At 37.4% G+C, this 26,013-nt stretch overlaps 4 protein-coding genes and 1 long non-coding RNA gene across 6 annotated transcripts; 2 read left to right on the top strand and 3 right to left on the bottom strand.

The window, feature by feature from the left end:
- Positions 1-758: 758 nt before the first annotated feature.
- On the bottom strand, positions 759-3,920 carry LOC143355504 (transmembrane protein 53). The gene is made up of 6 exons (XM_076790342.1): positions 2,895-3,920; positions 2,275-2,482; positions 2,035-2,187; positions 1,590-1,715; positions 974-1,273; positions 759-938 (listed from the first exon to the last, which is right to left on the bottom strand). Exons 1-5 carry the CDS (start codon positions 3,107-3,109, stop codon positions 1,001-1,003), a joined length of 975 nt encoding a protein of 324 aa, XP_076646457.1. The 5' UTR covers positions 3,110-3,920; the 3' UTR covers positions 759-938; positions 974-1,000.
- A 237-nt stretch (positions 3,921-4,157) lies between these two features.
- Positions 4,158-11,625, bottom strand: Bcat (Branched chain amino acid transaminase). Of its 2 annotated transcripts, XM_076790436.1 has the most exons (7): positions 11,273-11,625; positions 8,993-9,100; positions 8,700-8,909; positions 7,293-7,523; positions 5,649-5,958; positions 5,195-5,352; positions 4,158-4,810 (listed from the first exon to the last, which is right to left on the bottom strand). In XM_076790436.1, exons 1-7 carry the CDS (start codon positions 11,291-11,293, stop codon positions 4,619-4,621), a joined length of 1,230 nt encoding a protein of 409 aa, XP_076646551.1. In that variant the 5' UTR covers positions 11,294-11,625; the 3' UTR covers positions 4,158-4,618. The 2 variants fall into 2 exon arrangements, with proteins under 2 accessions (XP_076646551.1, XP_076646552.1); XM_076790437.1 differs by lacking the exon at positions 11,273-11,625 and having other exon boundaries at positions 8,700-8,881.
- A 5,656-nt stretch (positions 11,626-17,281) lies between these two features.
- Pak3 (p21 (RAC1) activated kinase 3) lies at positions 17,282-20,536 on the top strand. Its single transcript, XM_076790261.1, has one exon. The coding sequence runs from the start codon at positions 17,505-17,507 to the stop codon at positions 19,014-19,016; it is 1,512 nt and encodes a 503-aa protein (XP_076646376.1). The 5' UTR covers positions 17,282-17,504; the 3' UTR covers positions 19,017-20,536.
- A 135-nt stretch (positions 20,537-20,671) lies between these two features.
- On the bottom strand, positions 20,672-25,301 carry LOC143355452 (dihydrolipoyllysine-residue acetyltransferase component of pyruvate dehydrogenase complex, mitochondrial). The gene is made up of 11 exons (XM_076790260.1): positions 25,086-25,301; positions 24,627-24,808; positions 24,366-24,553; positions 24,064-24,238; positions 23,810-23,994; positions 23,582-23,733; positions 23,369-23,505; positions 23,099-23,275; positions 22,844-23,028; positions 22,204-22,304; positions 20,672-21,835 (listed from the first exon to the last, which is right to left on the bottom strand). The coding sequence occupies exons 1-11, from the start codon at positions 25,210-25,212 to the stop codon at positions 21,666-21,668; spliced, it is 1,779 nt and encodes a 592-aa protein (XP_076646375.1). The 5' UTR covers positions 25,213-25,301; the 3' UTR covers positions 20,672-21,665.
- Positions 25,184-26,003, top strand: LOC143355458 (uncharacterized). The gene is made up of 2 exons (XR_013082512.1): positions 25,184-25,319; positions 25,746-26,003. It is a non-coding gene; the product is annotated as an uncharacterized LOC143355458 (long non-coding RNA).
- Positions 26,004-26,013: the final 10 nt, after the last annotated feature.

Below are 26,013 nucleotides of genomic sequence, written 5' to 3'. Positions count from 1 at the left end.
ACCAGCTTGATAATTTTTGTGCGAGCTTGTGCGCCGATACTCGATTGGCTCGAATCTTGAAATTATTAGGATTTCGAAATTCTTATTATGAATTTGCTCGCGCGCATTGCGATCACATTTTCAAGCGTCTAGGTTTCTAAATTTCAATTTCTCTTTCTCTCCCTCCTATTTTTTTCAAGTTTGTAACGTTTTACTGTCAAATGCAACTATTGTATTTCTCAAATCGCTACAAAAGATTACAGAATTCCGAAAAGTCAGATTCATGATGTTGCTGCGTAACGCTCATCGCTTCATTCCCGAAATTAAGAATCGTACTTCCGTATATATACGGAACACGTTTAAATCTCTTTATTAGATCCAAGAAGAGCGCGATCGCGTCGATTTCAGGCACGTCGACGTGAACGACTTAGCGAGCAGAGAAAATGGAAGATAGTTATGAAATAGAAAGCGGAAATGGAACAAGCAGACGGGGACGAAAGGAGGAAAGAGAGATCGAACTGTCTGTAGTCCTTGGTGTTGGCATGAAAATTCAAAGTCATTTTCCGATCCACGTAAGATCAGTGTTGAGTCTTGTTACAATCGGTCGGTATCGAATTCGTAAAGTTCAACATAAATATACCACCATATAGTCTTTTACATGAAATTATTATCATTACTCGCGGGTAAGCAAAATGCAGTATCAGGTCGATAAAATGTACGGATTGACTATCATAATCAAAATTTATTTCTTGCTTTTAATATATATATATATATTTAAAAATGTCCAAGGTGCAGATGCACCGCGAGAAAAATACAAAATTGGAGGAAATAGAAATGGGCAAGACTCAACTCTGACGAAAAATACTCGTTTCAAGAATTCAGATCTGCTGGCGCGGGAAAGAGGACACCAAACAGTATATCGACGATCCTCTCAGCCTTCCAGTTCGTCCTTTTTTTTTCTCGCAAGCGTGCGAGATGCGACTCCCTCATCGACCGTGTGGCTAATTTATTATGGACTTGTCTAATTCAGCTGTTTGGTAGCTTCGTGAGGTAGCACAACCCTTTTGGTGAGGCCTGGCATAGCATCGTATTTCCGTGGACTATTCTCTTCTTGCGACGACTCCAAACTTTCGAAGTTCGACGACGTCAGGCATTCGTGAATGAAGTTGCAAACTGTGTTTACATAAACGTCCGGGTACATGGCATAATGTTTCACGTGCGGGGAATTCATAAAAAGCACCAGTTGCACACGCACGCCACGTTCCGCTCGCCGGCTGGCAAACTTCTCGACGTCCTTGACACGAGAACATAAGAAATCGATTCAATTACATATTACGAATGTCAGTATCTATCGGTTTTTTTGTGGCAAGCTTCTGCACTTGCTTCGAATACTCGTTACTTGTTTGTAATACTCGACGGTGTTCGATTTAAGTCAAAGACGAAGGGGCTACAGAACGGGCGTGAGCAAATGACTTTAAACTAACAGGCTTGGAAACTCGCGATAGATTGTTTATTTTTTTTTCGAATGGAGTGTGCTTTTAGTCGTAGCTACTTATTATTAATACCGAATAATTTGATTATAAATGGAAAAGTTTCTAGATAGTTCTTACCGCTGCTGGGATCAAAGTGTCGGTGTTCGAATAAAGAAACAATTGCGGCCAGGAGTAAGTTTCCTCCGCCAAGGCGATCGGGTTTGTTTGAACTGGATAACCACGTCCGAACGTATGAGCGATCACCTAAACGAATGGTTTATAGCTTTAATATATTTCTATTGCCGGGAAGCGTATATAGACATGCACAATTATTATTTACTTCTCCTAACGAAAATTAATGGTAACTGAAGAAAATTCTGCGCAATAATTTGCGCATCTCTGTAGCAATATAATGTTACATTTATCGTACCGAAAATATTCTATTAATTCATCGGCTCGTTTTATACAAATTGTTAAAATATTAATTGTTCCGCTCATTCGGCGTCTCATTTTTTAATTATACCGATTTTACGTATTGTTGAATAAAGATTCTGTCTAAAATAGTTTTAGGTGGTGTGTATACCTCGAAGAACCAAAGTATGGATAAGAAGATTGTAATGAAAAAGGACATCGGTATGTTTGTAAGCGGAGTTCCCCCTATGATGGCGCTGATTGCTTTGAACAGCGCAGTTAGTCTTCTTTCACCTGGAGCGCTGTCGAATATTACCCCCTTCACCTAGAAATTAGATCGAATGACTGATTCGAACAAACAACCGCAAAGAGGAATTAAAAAAAAATCTATCGTAAATATACATTTCCTCACCGTGAGCGGTGTGTTAGCCTGCTGCATCGCGAGGCTCACGTGCTGATAAAGGAAAGCGCCACCGTTGCTGAAGACGTGGAAAAATATTGGATGCTGATCCAGACTCTTATCCGTGATCACTTGGATCAATCGTTTCCCAATATGAGGCATTTTGTCTCTTCGCCAAAATAGACATTCTACCGGCGCCGTGTACCGCAAAGTGATGCAACTGGAGGCAAAACAATACCTGTGACGAATTCTCCAAAGATAACCATCAGTAAATTGGGCAAAAATACCAATGAATGAATTTCACTATATATAAATCACGCAATATTCTGAGAATTCTTTAATAACTAATTGCAATATTCAGTCCGTACGGTTTATTTATTTCAACTTGTTGAATACACCGAATATACAGTTTCGTTAAAGGGAAACGTCGTCTATTTTCCTCGATCACGACGAGGGACCAGTTCGCGTGTCTATCCTTCCTCCTCGATTTCTGCCCACGGAATCGGATTTTGCGTCTACCGATTCGATCGTGGGTATCGAATTTCTTGAATGAACACGCGATTTTCATGCACAGAGTCGAGGGGAAAAATTCCTGCCGTGTCGAAATGATTTATTTAGAAGGGTTTCAGTACCTCTTCTCCTCGTAGATCGCGCTGTACTTAGCCAGATATCTGTCCTGACAGCCGGCCCATCCTAGCAGCACGACTACCGGTCGCTTGTCCTCCTTGTAGACGAATACGTACTTGTCCGGCTGATCCTGTCCTTCCGTGGTCAACGTCGGGTCCTTCGGCGACGGCGGAAACGATGGGAACATGATGTAACAGCCGAGATCCTCTTGATCGCTCATCTTTTCTGCTTCTCGTCCTCCTTCCCGCGAGGATGCGAGAGAAAGAGGGCGAGAATGAAAGAGAGAGGGGCTAACGGGAGCAGAGGGAATCGAACGGTGGCGCGAGGGAGGATAACAAAACTGCCCTCTACCTCGACGGATCCTCGGTTTCGAGTTGAGCTTGCGTCGTCGTCGTCGGGAATACCGGGTTCTCTGATCGATACCAACACGCCGCCGTACCAAAGTTAGGTCGTGTCACCGACGAGGACAGCATTGTTCACCGCTTCAAATATTTCCCTACTCGGAGACCATCGTTCTTTCCCGATTCACCAGTGGTGATAAAACACCGCACCGGTGGGAACCTTTGAGGATTTACTACGATTTCAGGCAGTCCTGATCGCTGATAACAGACTATCGGACACGTGTCCACGTTCATAATGATTAGCAGTTGCATGATCCGAGAGCTTTCGCACTGCTATTACAACACACCCCCGTGATCAGAAGAAGCAGGAAACAGTGCTATCGTGTTATCGCGTTTTAACCACTGGGATGATAATTGTACATTTACGTGTATAAACGATAAGGGCGATTTAAATCGGGACTGTGACCTTTCGCGGTATACAGGGTGTTCCACGTACCGTGGACAGCCGATTAGGAAGTAAGTCTACACGCAGAAGTAAGTCGAGAAGAAAGAATTACATTTTTTTTTTTGTTCGACACCTCATTTTTGAGAAAAGCGAGTTTGAAGATCCGTCAGGTTCGCGTGATTTAGTAAATGCGTGAAGTAGAATCGGCAGGTCATGATCAGACGCATCAGCCGATTCCTACCTAACAGCACTAGATTAAATCGTCTAGATTTTAAGGGACTACTTCGAATCAATTTTATATGTATCAAAAAATAAATATAATAAAATCAGATTGTATTTTTCACAATTATTTCCGAACTGATCGATTAGTTTAGTTTATCTATTAGAATTTAATGACATTATTATACGAACCGTACTGTGCCGAATTCTTAAAAAAAATCTTTAGACTTCTTAGAAATTCGTTTGAATGAAATAAATATATGTAATAGAAAAATAGATTTTTTTATTGTCACACATACACTTTTGTTTCGTTTAACACACAGAACACACTCGCATTTACATTAACTTACAGCTTACGACTTACGAGATTCATGCTTATCCTTGAACAATTCCGTGTAACAATTATAACCATTTATTTCTCGGCTACGATAAACTGCTAATCCCTGAGTCTTATTCGAGACAGCCATATATTATCATTAGTTTAAATATCTCTATAAAAGAAAAAAAAAGACAGCCGCACTTAATCTACGATAAATACTCGATGTATATGTATTTATAAATAAATAAAGATCTACGTCGTTTGTATAAAAACACCGGCACACAATGGCACTGTGAGTTATTGTTGATGTCGTTCGACCATCCAGTTCAACAAATGCTGACATTCGTAATCGTGGATCCAGTTTGTATAACTACGTAATAAATTACTCGATAAATAATCCTAATTTCACTCGATTGGTATCGTCCATGGGTGGTCCGGTATAACACCGTACTGTATGTCCAATAAATGATTCCGTAGCTTCTGGCAAACAGGATCTTCCTGTTCCAAAGTTGGTATGTGCAAAGGACGGTCAACAAATTCGATGTATGACACTGGACTAATTACGCATGCTGTTCCTGCTCCGAATAGCTCCAACAACTACAATAAAACCAATTAACGATAACTAACATTGCATAACATTCGTTTGTAAATATACACGGCGATTTAATCTTTTAATATATTCTAAACATTTTTTAATATTCTCGATAGCTCCAATAATATTTTGAGTGGGTCGATTAAATCAATCGTCCTGCATAATCACATGTAATTAGCAGACTGCGGATCGTTATACCAAATAGAAAAGACTTTTTCTGCCTTGAAATAATTTTAATGAGTTGCAATATCATTTTCAACTCGTTATGACTATTAAAGGAAGAAATAAAATTAGTGTAAAAATCTATGCAATAATAGAGTAAAAATATAAAAAGGAAAAATAGTGAAGAAGTCAAAATCTACAGCCTAGTGATTATTGAACAATCTTACCCTGTTCTCTGACAGCAACTGGCAAACTTCGTTCATGCAGATTGTTCGTTCTGAAACTTTGAACTGATTCCATTCCCTAGTTATAGCTAAAATCGAGTTCCTTGTAATCCCTGGGAGAATTAGGCCGCTCGACAAGGGTGGTGTTACTAATTCCTTCTCTGAAAATCATTCCCTTTATTAAATAATGTCGAATAAGATAATTAACATTGGTATTATCGAGCAGTGAAGGCGACTATTTTATATTTTCTATTGAAACTAAGAATACTGGATTTATTAATCGAAAGACTGCACAAAATAATACATTAGAAAATCGAATCTATAAATTTATCCACGAAAGCATGATTACGATCACAATCGTAAACTAAAGAATCTGAGATCCGCCATTTTGCCGGGACGGTGAATTAGTATTAACTACAGGAAGTTTGGATTTTTAGTGAGCGAACATTTAGCTTACCACCATCGTCGTTGATGTAGAACATGAAAATGTTCATCGTTCCAGCTTCGGTGAGTTCATTGTTCTCTCCGTAGAGCCACAATACTTGCTGCAATCCTCTTCCGATGGCCTCCCTTTGTACATGGATCGTGGGACCATAATTGCTACCCATTTTGTAACTGCCACAACCTCCTGGCCATGCTCTAGTGTACTGTGGATCTGCTAGTAAAGAGACACCAACTTTGTCACCAGTTTTCTTAAAATAGGAGCCCACGGGTGATAAAATAACGTACAGTAATGCTGATTCTGAGGACGCCACTCCCAACGTTGGCTGCACAACAAAACGAAACAACTAATTATTGTATATAACAAAAACAACAACAACAACAACCATTTAGATTTAGTTTTCTATTTTTATTTCGTACACGCTCCCTATACCCAATCTGGACTTCTAATAATTTCTCCTGTTGCAATCCCGAAAGCTATGTGCATGATTTTTACTTAGAATGATTCTGTAGACTCTCCCGAACGCAACGGTATATTTTAAAGAATATTAGAAACATTTAAACATTTTCGATTAATGTTTGAAACGAGCAAGATATTTTTAATGCGTCGATATTCTTGGATATTCTTCTTCGAGAATTTTTCCTGCTTAAACTGCGAAAGCTGCACAAAGTTTTCTTACATAGCACGATTCTGTAGACTTTTTTAGATACATAGATATTTTTTTTTTTTACAATATCAGAAACATCTAAACATTTCTAAACAATGTTCCAAACCAACAAGGTGCCTCTAACTTTCCCAACTTTAAGAATTTTTTCTGTTTCAATCACGAAACCTATACGGATGATTTTTACATAGAACAATTCTATACATTCTCTCAAATACAACAGCATATTTTTTGTTAACCTTATGAACATATAAAAATGTTTAACATTCGTCGTAACATTAATGGCGTCTCGTCTCTTCAAGCATTGTTGAAACACATTTAAACGTTCATAATATTAAGTAAAAAAAAAACACCGTTGCATTTGGGAATCGTTGTAAATTCCGAGTTCTTGATTCGCGTTCGTTGCATCAAAACATTCGCTGGCAATTTTCGCCATAAACGAACAAACGTCTAAAAGTCTAAGAATAAGCCTGACAAATTATTATTTTACTTATATGACCCGATACAATCTATGCTGGTTCACCGTCGAGTGCGCAACGTGAAATAATAAAATGCAGTCGAACTGTTTCATTCTGAGCCAATCGGTGGCCAGCTTTCATCATCGGTTTTCTGTTTGTCGGTTTTTATCTAGCGCGGTTGTATAGTGCAACACTTCTGCATCAATCGTAATGTACCGAGAGAGGCTCCTCGGGATCTGTAGAGCCATATCTTTTGGCCCTGCCCCAACAAAAGAGCATCACACGTCCCCGTTTATCGGGCTTATTATCGTGGCTCGTGTTGGGAAATCGTAGCTGATTACTTTCCTGTTTCTGTTTTAATGACATATGTGACATAAGTGACACGATTATATTCTTCGCTATCGTTTTGAATGATTACAATTGAACAGAATAAAATAAATACGTGACGCGTGTGCCAACACAGATAACGGACTTGCGACCTTTGTTCCGAATAACATTTCGAATATTATTTCGGTTGAAGAAAATTTCTCTACTTACATCTATACCTATGAGGGTCGGACGTATGTACAGGCTAGAGGCTGTGGAATGAGGAACCCATTCTTGGTCTATACTAATTAATCGGCAGCAACACTTGATCAGCTCGTCGCCGATGAACGTCGGCAGCCCGGTTCTCATCGCTGAACTGTTCATTCTATCCATGTTCAAATCCGGCCTGAACAACCTAATCGTCCCGTCCACTCCTCTGTAAGCTTTCAGACCCTCGAACAACTGAAACCACACGCATTCGTTTCGCTTAGATCCATCGAATTTCATCCTGAACACCCTAATCCTCCGGCGAACTCTCGGAATGTCGGATTCGATGAGGTTCAAATTCGTTGGAACTCTTTTACTTTTTACCATTTTTATACGACACTTTCAGCAACAAATTCGTGACATTTTTCCGATTAAAATGATACCCGACACGATACAGTTTGGTCTGCATTTAGCTGTTTCATTCACGATATTGCATAACCTCGATTATCCGAACCGATGGGCGAGAAGCACGAATTGGTTAGGTCTGCGTTTTATTTACAAATGTTTCGCAGCGTTCGTCATCACGAATGCCGACCAGAAAGCCATAAACAAGTTGTGATTGATTCAACATCGTGGATTAGAAGATTGTCAACAGTAATATTTACCACTCTCATGTTCGTGTTTTCGAAAAATCCAAGGTGAGCATCGAGGAGAAGTGTAACGGAAATGAAAACGTTCTAATGATTCTTCGACAACATTTTTAATGTTCATAGAGACGTTGAAAGTTCGAATTTTCTTAATTCCTTGAATTTATATTAATTTATAGAACAGTTAATTGGAAACAGCGTTAGATTAAATATTTACTGATTTGTATAAAGAATTATGTTGTATATGGATCGTTTTAGATTGAACTGTTTGAAGCTCTCCTCGCTGCACTCGCCATTTTTCTCGCTGGCAAGACGCCATCTTTACGGCATCGCTGGCCGCACTATGTTTACTCAATTTATTACATTAGTTCGCTTTATACATGAAAATTATTGACAAATTCAATTCAATTTCATAGTAAAAATTATATTCCATTCCTCTGTGCTTCTTTGAACGCCCAAAAACCGGTTTGGAGCCAATTGCGTGACGATAAAGACTCAGTCAATTTAAAACAAAGTTCGAATGATTAATCCTGAGGACTACGAACTCATTTGTACACCTGATAGATTTTTTAGTAAAATACAATTCGCAAAAGCTCAGTGAACTAAAATAAGTGTGCAATCGTTTGCAACTTGTTAAGATTAACAACTTGTTAATATTTCTTGCGATCAGTCGCAGAAGAATCGCAGAAAATGTTCAGCTTGGATCCTCGGACCAATTAATAAATTAATTTTAGGTCAAATGGTATACTGTCAAGTGTTATAATAAATTGCAACTCGGGCGTACCTCTACCGCATAGTGCAGCACTTTCGAAGCAGGATGAAGGACTAGATTTTCAAGGGGCGTGATCTCCGGTACCTGCCATCCACCTAACGCCTCGTGGTAGAATATCTTCAGCATATGGTCCGTGAAATACTTGCCAAATGTCAAATCACTGACGTCAGGTTTCGGGTGTAATTGTTGCGGTCCTGCAAGACGGACTGATAAATCCGCATACTACAAATGCAAGAATAGAGAAAGCTTAACAGTAGGTGCCTCCCAAAAAGATTTATGAATAAGTCCTCTTAAAAATAATGTACCTTGAAGGAACGTTCAGGCTGTATCACTTGTTTGTCCCTGATTTGCAAGTACGAGCTGCATTTCACGTTCGATTGAAATTGGTTCAACAAATTCCCACAGGACAGAATCTGTGGAAAGGATATGTGTTGTTTTATGATTTTTCTATGTCCACCTTCTTAGGTCATCTGTTGATCGGAATTCACGTGGCACGCAATCGATGATGGAAAAATTCCGACACAATTGCACAATCGGCCTGTTGCATAATTCGTTTGGAGTTTGCAAAATGATTCAAATTGGTGTGTTATTACACGATTCCATGAATTTCAATCTTTCTACTTTTGCGAGCCTGAAAATCGTTTCTCTCCTCGACAGCTCCGGATTTTGGATCGAGTTTGCAACTTTGGAAATTTATCCTGATTTAATCGTGAATGTTAAGCGAGTGTATCTTGTGTAACGATTCCGTAGACTCTTCTGAATATAATGGTATATTATTTATTGATATTATAAACATTTGAATATTCATAGAAAGCTGTAGGAATATTTATTGAATATTTATAGCGCCCGTACCGCGCTAATTTCCTCAAACATTTTTCAATTTATTTCTACAAATTCATAGTCCGATTCAAAACGATACCACGCGATAGAGCAGATCTTTTTCTCTCAAAAAACCGTGAAAAAAGGCTGCATTACTCATTTCGTTTTCGATCGACAAAACTCTTCCATTTGAACAGAAATTTCAAATTCGACTTTTTATACATGAAATGAAATTTCTGCAGACCTAGGACTGAAGGGAAAAAACAACTTTCATTGTTTCTTGGAACGCAAATTCAAATTAGACAGTGTCATTATAACTGTTATTATTAGAGATAAATATATTGTTATTAAAGCTCGTAGCGAAACAGAACGTTTACCCATTTAGCAAGATTCTCATAACATGAAAGATCAAGTATTCAAGTGAAACAAGTAACGAGACGCTCCATTATAGTAGACATTGCTAAGATTAATGGGACAAGTGTTCTATCATTAATTACCGATTACGATAGCCTGCTTACGGAAGCAGAGATAACGTTAGGTCAATGAAATTATGCGTAACAGTGTCGAGAATAAAAAATCGAAAAAATCGAAAACTCTCTTCTCTCTGCCCCTTCTTATGCCGACGTTTTAATTATCAACAGTGAACAAAACAAAGTTCAAGCACGTGGCTTTGCTGCTCTTCTAATCTCATGCTGGAAAATTTTCGAAGTCGACGCGACTTTTCATGGTTTTCGACTCGGCAAACCGTTTTACCACTATGCAACATTTTTACTCTACATTTCTAATTATAAAAGAATTTGTATAAATTTATCCTTTTTGACTAGCAATAATCACATACAATCACAGTACCATATTGTTTTACTCTTCCGATATTTTCCAAATTTTTGAATTTTTCCTGCTTCAACTATAACAGCTATACAGTTCTATAGACTCTCTCGAATGAGATAGTATATTTCTTACAATATTAGGAACATTTAATCATTTTTAAACAATGCTCGAAGCCGCTGGTTGATGCAAAACCCTTTGATTGTTTGACGGGTGGCGTGTCGATCGCGAATGGTGCTTGTAAATAAGAATATTGCATCATTTCAGAGAAAGAGAGAAATAAAGAGAAAGAGAGAGAGAGAGAGAGAGAGCCGGGATAATTGTCCACGTTTTACGAAAAACTGAATTATGAAAAGACGAAGACGTTCTCTCTGTTAGATTTCCAATCTGCGGTATGCGATTTTTCAACATTTTTTTCTCGAAAACAGTAAGACTTAATTCGGAAATTTTGTTTTCCGTTCAAAAAAGTACATTTTAAAGAATACCCGATAATATTTTTATTCGAAAATATTGATCAATTAGATAGTTATCGCGAACTTCTCGATAAATTGCTTCGAAACAAGATGGCGGACATTTTAAGGCACGGTTGCAATTTTTAACAACAAAACCGCTCGTTCTTAACCAATAAAAAGAAAATATGCAACAATAAATGTAAACAAGTACTGAACAATATAACGGATAATAAAAATCTTATCGAATTTTGAATTTCAGACGAGTTAATACATAGTAGCAATGGTCACCGTCATTTTGACAGGACCTGTGATAAATCAGCCGCAACTCTGTAACCGTTGAACAGTTTTAAATAAAAACAAATACGGGACACTCTCCGAAATATACCATTTTAAATCCTAATCGATTTTCTGAAGAAAGTCTCACAGTTTTTGACGAAAAGTCCCCATAAATCGCATAGATTGATAAGATTAAAAATGAATGGGACTTACCTGACGCCGTATGTGCACCATATTGAAGAACGATCGGCCGACTATTGACTAATTATCGATATAATTAGAACAACAGCAACAACAACTAGTGGAGCAATTAGAATGATCCTCGAAGGCCGCACAAAGCTCATTACGTGAAAATTCCTTTGCAAGTTCGAACGAGCGTTCCTCTCGGACGGATCGCACGTGTATCGAATGATTTGAGTGATTTTCGAATGATTTTTAAAAATAACAGTCCTCTGGCACCGATCACAGGTGGCACAAGTTGATAATTGTCGAGACAGCGAATGACTGTTTAATTACAGTGGTCGATCAGGTGAAACACAATGTATCCGTTCCGGTGCGCACACTCGAATAATGTGTTTGCATTAACCATCGGTTAATATTTTGTTTATTAGAGAGGGGTAAAGTGCCCCCTCTCTTCGCCGGAGAATAGGAGAGTGGAGGGATTTGACAGTGTAACGTGTGCTCGGAATATTTCCAGCGTACTGTTTTGACCATAATCTCGTTTCGTTAATTAATCAATATACAAATTTACTTTGACAATTACAGGACACAAAAACCATATGAAACTTTTTTTTCCGTCTTTAACAATTTTAATATATTGGAAATGATATACGGAAGTTCTTGAATTATCTTAAAGTTCTCACCGTTTCAAATTACGTCCGCCCGGTTTTGTCATAAGTGCATAAAATCCGCAGTCTGCACTTATTATACTAAACACTAAACCGCGAAGTGAGATTTTCAAATTCAAACGTTCTCCGTTCTCCTTTTAAGTTTTTAAAGCACGGACTTTAAAATACTTTTTATGTGATTTCTACAATGTACATATACAAAAATGATTGTACTTGAGAATTTAGCTCGCGAACCTAATGCACTCATATTTCACGAACTCTTCTCGCTGCGCACGCCATTTTCCTAGCAAGACGCCATCTTTATGGTTCCGCTCATTTTACTATATTTATTCACTTTATAATGTTTATTCGTTTTACATGTAAAAGTAATTAACCGATTCAACACTGTTTTACATTAAAAATTATATTGTTTAACCCTGTGGTCTTTAAACGCAGAAAAAACAGGTTCGAAATCAATTGTGTGACGGTAAAGCGTCAAATTTGTAAACGGAATGCAAAAATAAGCAAAACATTTTCTTCATCGACTGCAACAAACAGAAATTAAATAAAGTTTAATTTCCTTTAACAATTTTAATCGTGCATAAAAATATCGTTGCTCTATATCTTATTTAAATAAAAGTATTCCAAACACTATGTCCAGTAGGTTCTTATTTGAAATATACTCAGCTTTGGCTGTATTTATTCCTTAATTAAAAGTATTTAGCTATTTAGCAATGTGTTTATTAATATTTTACTGATGTATCTACTTTTCACCATGAATATAAAATGAATGAATTAAAACAAGTATTTCTCCTGCTACAGTGGACAATGAAGCATTTCAGTACCATTTCCATAGATACAAAAGCGTTTGAACGTTACCCATACATTCCCAAATGAATAAAATTCTCTTTCAATCAAAGAAACTGCACGAACACCCTGTAGATAGACGAGAGACTCGTGTTCGTTTGCCGAACGATCCGGGAAAGGGGAGGAAAAATTATGGCGTGGGGCATAATGATCCGGAGGGAGTCAGGGAGTTGAAAACATGTTGATAGCGTGGTTTCTTCTTCGCGATAAGGAAGGACAGCACGCGCGTTGTTGTTCACAGAGCCGTCGGACGTTCCTGGATTCGTCGAACTATCTCGCCGGACTATCGCATAAATATTTATCTGGTTCGGCAAACTAGAAGATAACTACGAAATAATTACGAAAATACACTACGAAAAAAATTCTCCGGAGCTAAAATCATTCGATTCCCTTTTACATTGAACAAGAAATCGGCAAAGTGAAGTGTCGCGAGCGAGAAACTTCATAATCGAAATTTCCCCGTTGCTCATTCAACCGCACGAAAATGATAAAGCTGATCTAAGCGGCCATTGCTTTGATAAAATGTTATCGGTAATTTAAATGTTTTTTCCTAGACTATGCGTTTACGACAAAAAATGTGTGCGTGAGATAGTAAACCGGAGCCGTAGATGTATTTCGAATGAAAAGTATTTGGAAATGGTGATCGAAATATTTTTAGTGAATACTTCAGATGTTTGTGACGAGTATAGACAAATGGGAATTTTTTTTAATGACAAGTGTATTCGTCACGAGTATATTGTAATTTTTCTGTTCAGTGACGAGTATACTCGTCGCGAAAATTTATTGCAATTTCTTGTTCACAAATACTAATTATAAAATACATTTTGCGTCTATTGTAAAATCAAATGAATATTCTGAATGGTATTTCCATTAATACAAATGTGAATAATTATATGAAATTAATCTATTGTAGCATGTAGTTTAGAAAATACTCCCCCATAATATTTTTATTTTATTATAGCTATATTATATGTTATATATTTTAAATATAGTACATTAAATTATTACAGATTGTGCGTAAAAGTATTATTTCAGCTTACAAATCAGGATAAAGCTTTTATTTACTGTACTTCATAAATTTACTATGAAAAATTTATGAATTTCTATTTATGAATTTAAATTTTCTGTTTCCTGAAAATTCTTCAAAAACTTTTGATCGTGCAGAAAAATCCGCAATTACCATCTGTTTACCGTTGTTGTTATCTCCGGTTACGAAACTATTGGAAAGCTACGATTATTGGATTCGTTTTGCCGGCCAGTTACTCGCAAAAATATTTTCGTATGTTTTCGAATGTACGTAAGTCGCATACGTAAATGAAAGCATTTTTTCCTTTCGATGGTTCGAATAACACGGTGGGCCGTAGTAGGTCAGGAAACAAAGCGAACTGTTGAAATCCTGTTCAACAATGACAGCCATTTGCCGAATGGAATTATTCTGTCACGTCGAATTTTAGTTGTAAAAACATGTTTTTCGTTGGTGGTGGAGACGCGTAATGACAGTTAACGTATCGCGAGCATGACATTGGGAACAGCCTGTACAGAGCAGCCCAAACAATCGCGTGTAATTGTAAGCAGTGTGCAGATTCAACAGCTGTTTCGCAACTCGGTTCGAAATCGAAGTGGAAACACAAAAAGTTGCGGCGACGAATCTGCACGTGGGTGCGGATCTTTCTAGAATTTTTATCATATTATTTTTGATGTTATGAAATAATGTATTATTTTATTTTCCGTATTCTACATTCTATGTTCTCCGTATTCTATATTATACATTTCATTACTATTATATTATTTTTATATTATTATTTGATATTTATAGAATGCATTCCTGTATAGTAAATTCCTGCTAGATAAAGGATTTTTTGCATAAATACAAAAATAGAGCGCGCAAAGTACCCTCGTCGGCACATTTTCAAACTTTAACAACCATTTACAACTATTAGGGAGTACATAAAAATATAATTAGCTATATGGATATGTAGAGGAGAATCCCCTCTATCTCTTGACTCAAACTTGAACCGTTGCGTGATAGAGCAATTCTGCTTTCGGATTTGGTTTTAGAATGACAAAGTGTATAAGAATCACCCAACAGGAATTGCAAAACTCGAAAAAAGTTTTATTTTGTTGGACAGTGTTATCATTGGCATTAGAGTTATCGAACAGTTAAGTAACTAGTTTGTACTTTGTTAAACTAGTCTAGTATCGCAATTGCATTATAAATATTGGTGATATCATGCGTCTGTTATCGTTTATATAAGTAATCTATTTCCGTTAAGAATTTACAAATAACAATTACACCTAATTGTAATTTCATGTGGTTTTCAAGCCGTACGCAATTTTATTGAATTATTTAAAAGTGAATTTAGCGCTTTTCTATTGCACCATTTGCATTACATTCTTAAATTCAAAGAATATCCCGCCATTCTAGGATTTCGAAATAATTATTCTGTATAATTGTAATTTCGTGCGGTTTTCATGCTGTACATTATAATCAATTCTGTGATTACAGGACCTATTTAAAAAAACACTTTTCTCGTAATAAATATAATAAAGTGTTTTTTACTTCTTAAAATTTATCTACCAAAACATAATCAAAAAGTGATAAAAAAAAGAAAGTGATAGGTCATTCTCAACTTTTTCCGGGTTCGTTGTATCCGATTTCTACAATGTTAGTGACGTAATAATCCTCTTCTCGTCAAAACCTTGTCGACACTGTTCTTTTCTCTTAAGCATAATGTATTCCCATCTTTTTAATTAGAATATGCGTTCTTTATTATCTGTAGTTACTCTTTATTGTCCGTTTAAATTAATTTACATACGATTAACCGAGGTTATTATTTTGTTATCTATAGCTGCAGCAGCTTTAGGTTATGGTCTACACGTTCGACTATATACTTATCTGGCGATAGAATTAACTTTGTAAGAAAGGGTGAGAGTACGAGGAGCATCTATTTTCGTCATCGTTTCATTATCGCCGGAATGATGCGGCAGACAACGATTGCCGGGAATCTAGTGGCAAAAGTTGTCCGTTGTGACGTATTTACAGATAACATTATTTCCAACAATCTGTTCCAGAAATTGCACAGACGCTGACAAATGATCCCGTTCCGATTCAATGAAAGGTCAAAAAATGTTGACGGTATGCTCGTTTGAGGGAACACGAGATAATTCCTCGGAATCATTCGATTCGGCCGAAATGATAGAGCTAATTTAAGGGGGCATCCCCATTTCAACGACTATCTTCGCGATTTTATTCAACAAAGACTAGAAGCTCCACATCATAATGAATGTTTGACGGTATATGCTCCGGTATGGTTGAATTTATACACAAAATATTTATGAGCATTTTCAATAAAGAGAATTACAATGTACAAAATTGGAAAACCAAAGTTTATTTTCGTAAACGAGTTTGTACACGATCGATGGATTAATTGTTCCGAAAAGAGGCAAAAATGAACACAATAGATAATATAGAAACAAAGGATAGTGAACGATTTTTGTAGAAACATACTACTATTTAGAGCAAACGGTTTATTTTCTACATAAATGAAGATTAAAGTGAAATACTTTGTTGTAAATGTGAAAGAGAATTAATTTGTTTGGCCATCCAGAGGGAATTCCCCTGTACCGTTAGAACTACCAAAGGCATCTTTTAATCTTTAAAATATTCAATGTATTTATATGTATAATACCAGAGACGTCTCTGATAGTATTATAAAATTACAGAACGGCGGGAAGATGTTCAAATTTGAATGAATCTTGTAACTGGTTCAATAAAAAGGCATCAAACTAATTTTTAAATGTTTCATATAAATACAATTAATTATGTACAACGTGAAAGCCACTAGAAATTACAATTAAACATGTGTATGTTATTTATTACTTGACTTACGCCTGCAATATCCTGAATATATCGCAAAGATTTAAATCGATGCTGTATCTGCGATCGATTGAAGTCGATTTCCGGTTCGATACTAAATCCTGCTGCTCCAGCCATTTAAATTTTAATGCCTGTCGAATGAGGAACGCGTATCTTAAAATAATAAAGTTATGTTACCAGGATCTGTTGCCAATCTGCCGATTCTGTCAGTCAGATGTGGCAACAAATGGCTACGAATTTATAGACAGATTTTGTCACGTTCACTGCCAATCCGTGTACAAATTGTTTATAAGTTAATAACGTTTCAAATCTCCCGCATTGGCTGGATTCGAGTGACGTAAAGGCGCGGGCAAAGAGGATATGAGAGTGCTCACGCCCAGGGTTTCGGCGTTCCCACTTTTGTGACATCGCCTTTTTAGCATGGAACAGAACCATATCTACTTCTCAGCATGGAACAGAACCATGTCTACATTATCAAATCAATGTTCAGGATGGTGGCTTTTAAATTTCGATATGAAATCTGTATTTGTTCGAATTTTCAGGGTTCTTCATTTAACAAAAAAAAAAAATAGACATGGTTCTGTTCCATGCTAAAAATCAGAGTAGGAAGCAGCACCGTATTGGAAACGCCGAAACCCCGGGCGTGAGCACTCTCATATCCTCTCTGTCGCGGGTAACACGCCTACGTTCGTGTTTAACTGTGTTTAACGTCCTGTCCATCGTGATAGAGGTGCAAGCGAGTCATGTTGCGATGAGAATCGCGATTTAAAAAAGGTGCCTAGTGCTTTTCTCCCTTCCCGCAATCGTGCTTCTCACAAGAAATATTGAAATCAGAGGATACCATTAGAGGAAAGGCGCAGTGTTGCGCGGTAAAATGAGCCTCAGCATAACGAAGCTGTTCTCGAGGAAGAAGCAGACAAGCGCGCTTGACACGGTTGTCACCGAGATCGGATTGCCCACGAACGTTTCCCACCAGTTTCACGTGAGCAAGAATGCCGAGACAGGACAGCTGGAGGGCCTCCCGGAGTCCTGGATCAGGCTGCTCGACACGCAGATCACGAAATCGGAGCAGAACGAGCACCCGACCGCCGCTCTGCAGGCCATCAAGTTCTACAATTACTCGATCAAACGGAAACCCGAGGAGGAAGTGTTCAAGCCCTTTGTCACCGAGGATTTGATCGAGGAGGAGTCCCAGGAGATCGATAAGATCCTAGCGAAGAAGTGTCGAGCCAGAGATTCGGATGGCTCGACCTCCCTGGGCTCCACGGACAGCCTGGAGCAGAAACTGCCAAAACTACCGCCTAAGGTGAACAAAGCTCCAAAACCCACACCAAGAATATGCCCCGACAGAGTACAGAAGACTCTCACAGAAATTTTGGAGGATCTGCACGTGTACCAAACTGAGGATGAACAGCTACCCGAAAATACGGTAGAGAAAACGGAGGAGAGTCCCATTCTGAGGAGAAAAACGGACACCACTGGAGTGAAACTCAGCGACGAGGAAATCTATGAAGAGCTCAGGTCCATCTGTCAAAGTGGAGACCCGAATCTGCGCTTCGAAAGGACTAAGGAAGTAGGCGCCGGTGCTTCGGGTACCGTATTCATTGCAACAGACCTGCAGGTGAACCAGAAGGTGGCGATAAAGGATATAGATCTATCGAAACAACCAAAGAAGGAACTCATACTGACCGAGATCAAGGTACTAAAGGAGTTTCAGCATCCGAACCTTGTCAACTTTCTGGACGCGTACCTCGTGAATGAACATCTGTGGGTGGTCATGGAATTGTTGGAAGGCGGGCCGCTGACGGATGTAGTCATGGAGACAGTGATGAAGGAGGCACAGATTGCTGCAGTTTGTAGGGAGGTTTTGAAGGCAATCAGTTTTCTACACACCAGGGGAATCATTCACAGAGACGTCAAGTCTGATAATGTGCTTCTTGGAATGAACGGTGCTGTGAAAGTTACAGACTTTGGTTTTTGTGCCAATATTGATGGCGACGAGAAAAGACAGACCATGGTTGGTACTCCTTACTGGATGGCGCCGGAGGTGGTGACAAGGAAGCAGTATGGGAAAAAGGTGGACATCTGGTCCCTGGGTATCATGGCAATCGAGATGATAGAAGGAGAACCACCATACATGAAGGAGACTCCTCTGAGAGCTCTATACCTCATTGCTGCCATCGGTAAACCTTCTATTCCCAGATGGGAAACACTGAGTCCGATATTTCAGAACTTCCTGGAAAGGTGCCTAGCCGTCGAAGTCGACGAGAGAGCAACAGCAGAGGAACTGCTGTCCCATCCATTCTTGAAGAACTGCGCGGAGCTGACCACTCTCACACCACTGATTCGAGCGGCACAGAAAATCCTTCAAAAAACGTTCTACTAAGTATTTTTTTTTGTTGAAAATAGAAGGAAAATGATCACATCAGTTTTGCATTTGTCTCAAATGTATGCAGCATTGCATTGATACAGTATTCACAGTGAAAAGTATTTCTTACGTTATATGTACAAGGAATACAACTGTACGCAGTGCAAGTGTTTGGACATATTTCACGGTGTGTGACTAACATTAATGCGATACCAAATTAACAGAAATTGTGGTAACAAAGAAGTTATTGCAGAACATCATTGATTTTCTTTTGCACTTTACGTTTACTGTAACGACACGATAGATTCGTTCTGTTGCTTAAGTCAAGTTGTAATTAATGTAAGCTAGTGACGATTCGATGTGCAATATCTGTCGCGTAGGTTTCGTAATTTTACCTCGATGTATTATCAGCCTCTTTTGTGGGTTTGTTACACTGATTTTTTTTTTCAAGAACGAGAAAGGAAATGAGCAAATAGTTTGGAATTTCTCTATGCAATGTAGATCGTATTTTCAGTTGTATTTTGCATTTATTATGTAACGATTTTATTGTAACTACTGGTACTTAGTTTGTTCAAGAACTGAGAGTGCAAGGTACATGCACGCGGCATCTATCAGGGATCATTCACAAGCTCAATTCGATGGTTTTCGAAACACTAAAAGAACTAAAAATACCAATTCTGCTATAGTACAAATTAATCTAATATTTTACCAATTGAAAAATTTTAATCGCATTTTATTCGACTATTTATAATTCTACGTATTGAAGGATCAATCCAGCCATAAATTTCAAATCAAACAGTTTACATATAAATTTGATATTTTAATACAATCGTTAGTGTATTACCACTGAATTGAAAGGAGAGTATAAGAAAGTTGAACGTTACACAGTTCAATACCATAATCTTATATGTATTAATAACTAAGTATTGTAAATGGTTTCCGATACCGCACATTACAGAATGCATTTTTTAAATATTTTAAAAGACGCGCCTAGTTTTGTAAGATTTTATTGTATATCGCAATGTATACACTTTTCGAAAACTTTTATACTTGTATCTTAGATTACATAATACTGCTCAAACCAAATGCCAAATTTTAAGAAATGCTACACATTAAATTATGTATATATATATAACATTTATCTTTACGATACCTTTTGCAGAGAAAAATAATTGCATTTTTATATTGTATAATTATTTCGGTGCTGAGCAGTAATACGAAGTAAAATCACATCTGTGATAAAGGAAATCAAGTCCTATTATAATATTAACGAATTGTATTCGATCAACCGTGTCATTTTTGCATTATTAATTTCCGCTTCGATGATTATCGTATGTATAATTTGAACATAATTTTATTTTGACATTAATTTATTGGCCGACATTCGTTCACAATCGAATTCTCAACTTGTAATATAACATAATCATGCCGATCTATAAATCATCGATCGTTCACCGATTATAATGTGTAATTGTTCATACATAGGACAGTCACAATATTTGTGCCTTATCAGATCAATACGTGCGATTCTATGGTAACTGCCTCTCACCAATGCTTTTATCAGTGATAACGAAATACGGTGAATTCAACTATGATTCAACGAACGGTTATCAGAAGAATGAAAATTATATTTTGTCCTATTGGAAAGAAATGTACTAAAACAACATCACGCATCAATTTAAACAAATAAATATTTTATTTACAAGATAAATTAGCGATCTTGTACATTTATTATTCCCACATGTTTGTTCGGCCACACTGAAGTCTCTAATCACGCATGGTAATTGTAATCGGTAAAATTAACCATATTTTTACATTCTATCGATATTATTTATACAATTTCGCATGACAGAAATGACTACAATGCGTACTCCGTTTCACCAAAATAAATATAACAAATAATTTAATTAGTCTCCTACTTACACGACAGTAAATTATCTGTACTGAACACATCTACAACTTTTACATTTTGTAATAAGTTTTCATTTACAATTTTTTGAGCCCTTCTAATCTGCTTCAAATCGTAATCATAATGGCACAAAAATGTTGATATGTACTATATACATAAACATAAGCCAGATAAAATGATTTTTCGAACAGGTTCGCGGAAATGTAAAGGGCACTAAGCGATATAAAAGAAACAATAACGTTATAAAATATTTTAGTTCTATATATACACACATTGTATTGTATTTATAACATGTTTCAAAGGCTGTTGATCATTTCATTTATATTTCCGGAGCCTAATGTCCTTCGACATTTCCACTAAAACGTTTCTACGAATATTACGAGAGAAAATGTCGTCATTGGATTACTTGCTACCTTGAATTTCTGTATGGCAGTTTCTGTGCAGGTATACATATATTGCTTCTTTGGGATAGACGAAATGTTACAAAATATTATCCATAATTATCCGGGTGTTTTAGAAATTAAAGTTTGCAAATACCGTAATATTTCAAGCTACGATTTTTCGTCGGATCTATTCGTTCAGAAAAATGGCTTTTCTTATTAAATTCCGGACCTAGTTATCTTAAACAAATTTTCCATCGACGATGGTCAAGTTCCTCAGATCTATGTTACATAAAATTAATATTCGGTGGACGTTGTAATTTCTGTGATCAAGCCATTTTTGCGCGAAACGTTTCAGAATGAAGATATAATTAAGGGTCAATCCTGCGAATACCTGAGCGCGCGTAATTTTCCGGCAACGAGAAAAGACGGATCATCTAACATGGCTTTTAAAACTGCTAAGAAGTCTGCAGCTTGTTCTTCGTCGATCGCTCGTCTGTCGTACGACAGTGTCGCTGACATTTTCGTTGTTTTCCGCAGCGTAATTTCTGTAAAGCGATATATTAACATTTTTTTAGATTTTACGCATTTATAATAAAAATTAGTTAGCGAAATTTAAAACGTTGAAAAAATTCAAATAAAAAAAAATTGTATTCGACTCATATTTATATCTTAATTGCAAATAATCAAATAATAGTCTCAAACTCATCAGTCTCCACTGTTCTGTGTTTCGTCTATTCATTTTTATGAACAAATGTGTACAATTAGCATCTGGATTTTGTTTTTGTGAAAAAGATATTTGAAGTCATAATAGCTGACCATCCCACTTCTATTACTTCAGGACTATTATTAAGATTTTGGAATATCTTCTTTCAAAAAACAGACCATAGTAATCGTGCATAATTAAAGCAATTACCCAGCTCCTCATGGCCACCGCCAACAGCGAGTATCGCCGTCTGTGGAGGATTGATTATGGCAGAGAACTGCTTGATACCGAACATGCCCAAATTAGAAATTCTGGAAAGCGATATAGGAAGTGATCAGTTTTCATTCATTGTTTTATAGTAACTTTTAAAATCTACAAACTGTTTCTCCGAATGTTGAGATGTTAAAAATTGCATAACACGATTTTCATTTTTTTTAACTATGACGCACCAAACCAAAAAAGCTGAAACAATTCAGTATACTGCTCATAACAATATCTTATTGCTGAATTAATTCCGTAGTTGTCGTTCTCAAACGTCTACATGAAATCTGCATTTTTTCGATTTTTTTCGTGATTTTCATTTTTTACAACGAGACTTTGTAACTGAGAAATCGGAAAAAACTTTCGAATGTGTGATTCGATATGTTGAATGTGTTACATTTTTTTAGAAATTTTAGAGGCGGTTAAATGGGGAAAATGGGGCAAAAACTGGTTTTTCGATTTTCCTCTGTAACTACCCTTACGGATGAAGTATTGGGCTGAAACTTGACAGAAAAATTTATTTTTTGGTAGGCTACCGAATGGTTCAGGTCCGACTAAAATCGGCCGGGAGGCGAATATTGTAGCTTACGTGAATGTTCCTCCTTGGAACTCCTCCGGCTTCAATCGACCACTTCTAGCCTTCTCGGCCAGTTCTTTGATGTTATTCGAAATTTCTAGCAAGCTTTTGGACGTCGTATCGAAAACGATTGGAGTAATAAGACCTGTCTCCGTGGCGACTGCTATGGACACGTCGACTCGCGGCATACGTACGATCTGTTAACAAACTATTAGTTATAACATTTGTACACAACTTTTCCTGGTTTCAAAAAAGTTTCACACTGACCTGTCCGTTTTGGTACAGTGTATTTACCCCTGGACATTCGACTAACGCGTGTGCGACCGCTTTCGTGATAAAATCGTTCACCGACACTTTGATATTGTCAGCTTTCAATTCGTTACGGATCTCGTTCAGTTTGTCCAGCTTGATGTCGATATAGGCATACGAATGTGGAATAGAACTCTGAAAACGATGAGCAAAATAATATATCATCTAATGACCTTCAAATGACTTTGAAACACAAAATATCAAGGGAATCAAGTGAAACATTTTTACCTTCGATTCTCCGAGTCTCTTCGCGATAACAGCACGTATATTCGAAACTGGTATGTCCTCGTAGGCAGAAGGCTGGCCAGCAGGCACATGAGATGGTCCACGCTCTTTCTTAGCTCCTATGGCTTTCACAGGCTCAGCTTTTTCATTGAATAATACACACATATCAATTATATATGACAAGAGTACTTTAAATATCGGTAGAGAAATGCATACCAGCTTTCAGAGCAACTTTCTTGACATTGTTTGCTGCAATATAGGCCAATACGTCGCTCTTCAGCAATCTGTTTGGCCTTCCAGTTCCTTTGATAGAGCCTGAACTCAGTCCATATTCTTCTAACAATCGCTTCACTGCTAAACCGTAAATTCTGTAAAATGGATATCAATGTAAACAATAGAAATATAAGTTATTTTAAGACTATAAAGTGACATGAATCCGCGTACTGTCCACTAGGTGCAGGTTTCTTGTCGCCTGCTGGAGCAGCCGGTGCAGCTGGAGCAGCCGGTGCAGCTGGAGCAGCTGCGGACGGTTTCGTAACTGTTGGAACAACAACGTTCTTCCAATCCATTCCTTTCTCAACCGTAATGGCGATCAGTTGTCCCACTTCGACTTGACTTCCTTCGGGGACCTGTTAAATAAGATTACGTTAAATCTTAAAATGCTACCGAAAGCAATGCAATTTTCACAGACAACGTACAAGGATCTTTGCAAACACAGCCTCGTCCTCGACCTCAAATGTCATCACAGCTTTGTCTGTCTGTATTTCTGCCAATGCGTCTCCTGGTTCTATCTCATCCCCTTCTTTCTTGAGCCACTTCACTATCGTGCCCGAAGTCATTGTAGGCGATAAAGCTGGCATACTGATGTTGTTTCTGGAAAGTTTAACACATTGGTTAACTAAATTGGTATCGAACAGTGTTTCTTCCCATTTGCATAGTCTACAATAAGAAGTTCTATGGGCTATTAAAAGTTAGCATTATTTTATATGCACAAACATACTGGCCAGGGGGTGGTTCAACCGCTGCACTCGCAACAGGAGCAGCAGCTGGTGCGGAGGGTGCAGATGGAGCAGCTACAGGTGCACTGGAAACACTATCAGGCATTTCTACAGACTTCCAATCTTCGTCTGCTTCGACAGTGAGTGCAATCAATGTTCCCACTTTGATGTCCTTGGTTCCTTCCGGTACCTATTAAATTAATGCAATAGCGAGATCGACTAAAAGTTAAGAAGTTAATCATCATGCTATTTGTAGGTCTTACTATTATCTTCGCAAGGATACTCTCATCGTCGACTTCCATCGTCATGACAGCTTTATCAGTTTGAATGTCAGCGAGCGCGTCACCAGCATCGATCTTGTCACCTTCCTTCTTCAGCCATTTGACAATGGTGCCAGTCTCCATGGTGGGTGACAAGGAGGGCATTAACACCTCCTTGCCCTTGACTAAAATAGGCAGTTAGTTCAAGTACATCTCAAGTGCATATATATTTAATATTTGATTGCATAACCAATCTACATAATTCTGCCATAAACAAAAGGTCACGTCTTTTTAGGGATATAAAATGAAATGGGTCCATGCATTAATGTTGCAAATCATCTAATTCGTACCAAGACTAATGTGATTTAAAGGACAAACAAGATTTACGGTACGATCGGATTCTAACCTCAATGCGGTCATGAATAAACGTGATTATAAATTATTTCTGAATAAAGTGCATACCATCGAGAACCCAACTTGTATGAAAACATGATCGCTGATATTTTATGGGCACAGGTATTCGCGCTATTATGCGATTACTGTTTCGAATGGACGAAAGCGCGACCCTAGATATCGTCATCTGCGCCATTTTGATATGGAGGAATTCGAAGTAATAAAACCTGACGTTCTGTCTCTATATATGAGGGTATTAGACCGCTTGGACAGCAGGTCGTAACCTTCGCTATAATAATCTATGTATGCATGTGTATTCTTGCTATTATACTTTCTGAATAAATTTTAGGTCTCACTTTTTACCGACAAACCGACTGTTTAAAAAAAAAGTATCGAATTTTAATATAATACAAATGTAATCATACATCGTATGATAATGTCTTATGTAATCCGTACATGCGAGCGAACATCGCATGGTTATCTATTTAGCATTAGAAAAATTCGCTGTACAATTGGCTGAGTAATTATAGCTTCGCTGAATAAAGAAATGTATAAAGTGAATTTCTTTATCAGCGATTTGAAATTTTACTTATATTTTATACCGTTTTATTCCAGTTTTAAAACATTCATTATCCTAAGTTTATGTAGAATATGATCGCATTACATTGTTACACGAAATATTAGTATGTAATATTATTAACATTGTAGATAAAATAACTATATTTTCAGTGGAAACAAAATTTGTAGGAGCAGAACAGGAAATACAAATAAAATCGATTCATTTGTGAGCGTCTCAAAACGTTTATTACCATAAGTTTTAGTAAAAAAGGATCACATTACATTTTTACACGAAATATCGGGCAGTATGGTTAGTGAGCAGTCGTCTAGCTTCTATAGTTGAAATTTATAAAAAAAATTGCTTTTTGCTTTGTATCATAATACAATAAAGGCACTTAAGGTCTAACATTTAAAGATATAAATAAAGAATATGTAACAT

This window comes from Halictus rubicundus, chromosome 7 (assembly GCF_050948215.1).
Source record: "Halictus rubicundus isolate RS-2024b chromosome 7, iyHalRubi1_principal, whole genome shotgun sequence".
Lineage (NCBI taxonomy): Eukaryota > Metazoa > Arthropoda > Insecta > Hymenoptera > Halictidae > Halictus > Halictus rubicundus.
The sequence above is the reverse complement of the archived record's forward strand: the minus strand, read 5'-3'. Positions and strand labels throughout refer to the sequence as shown.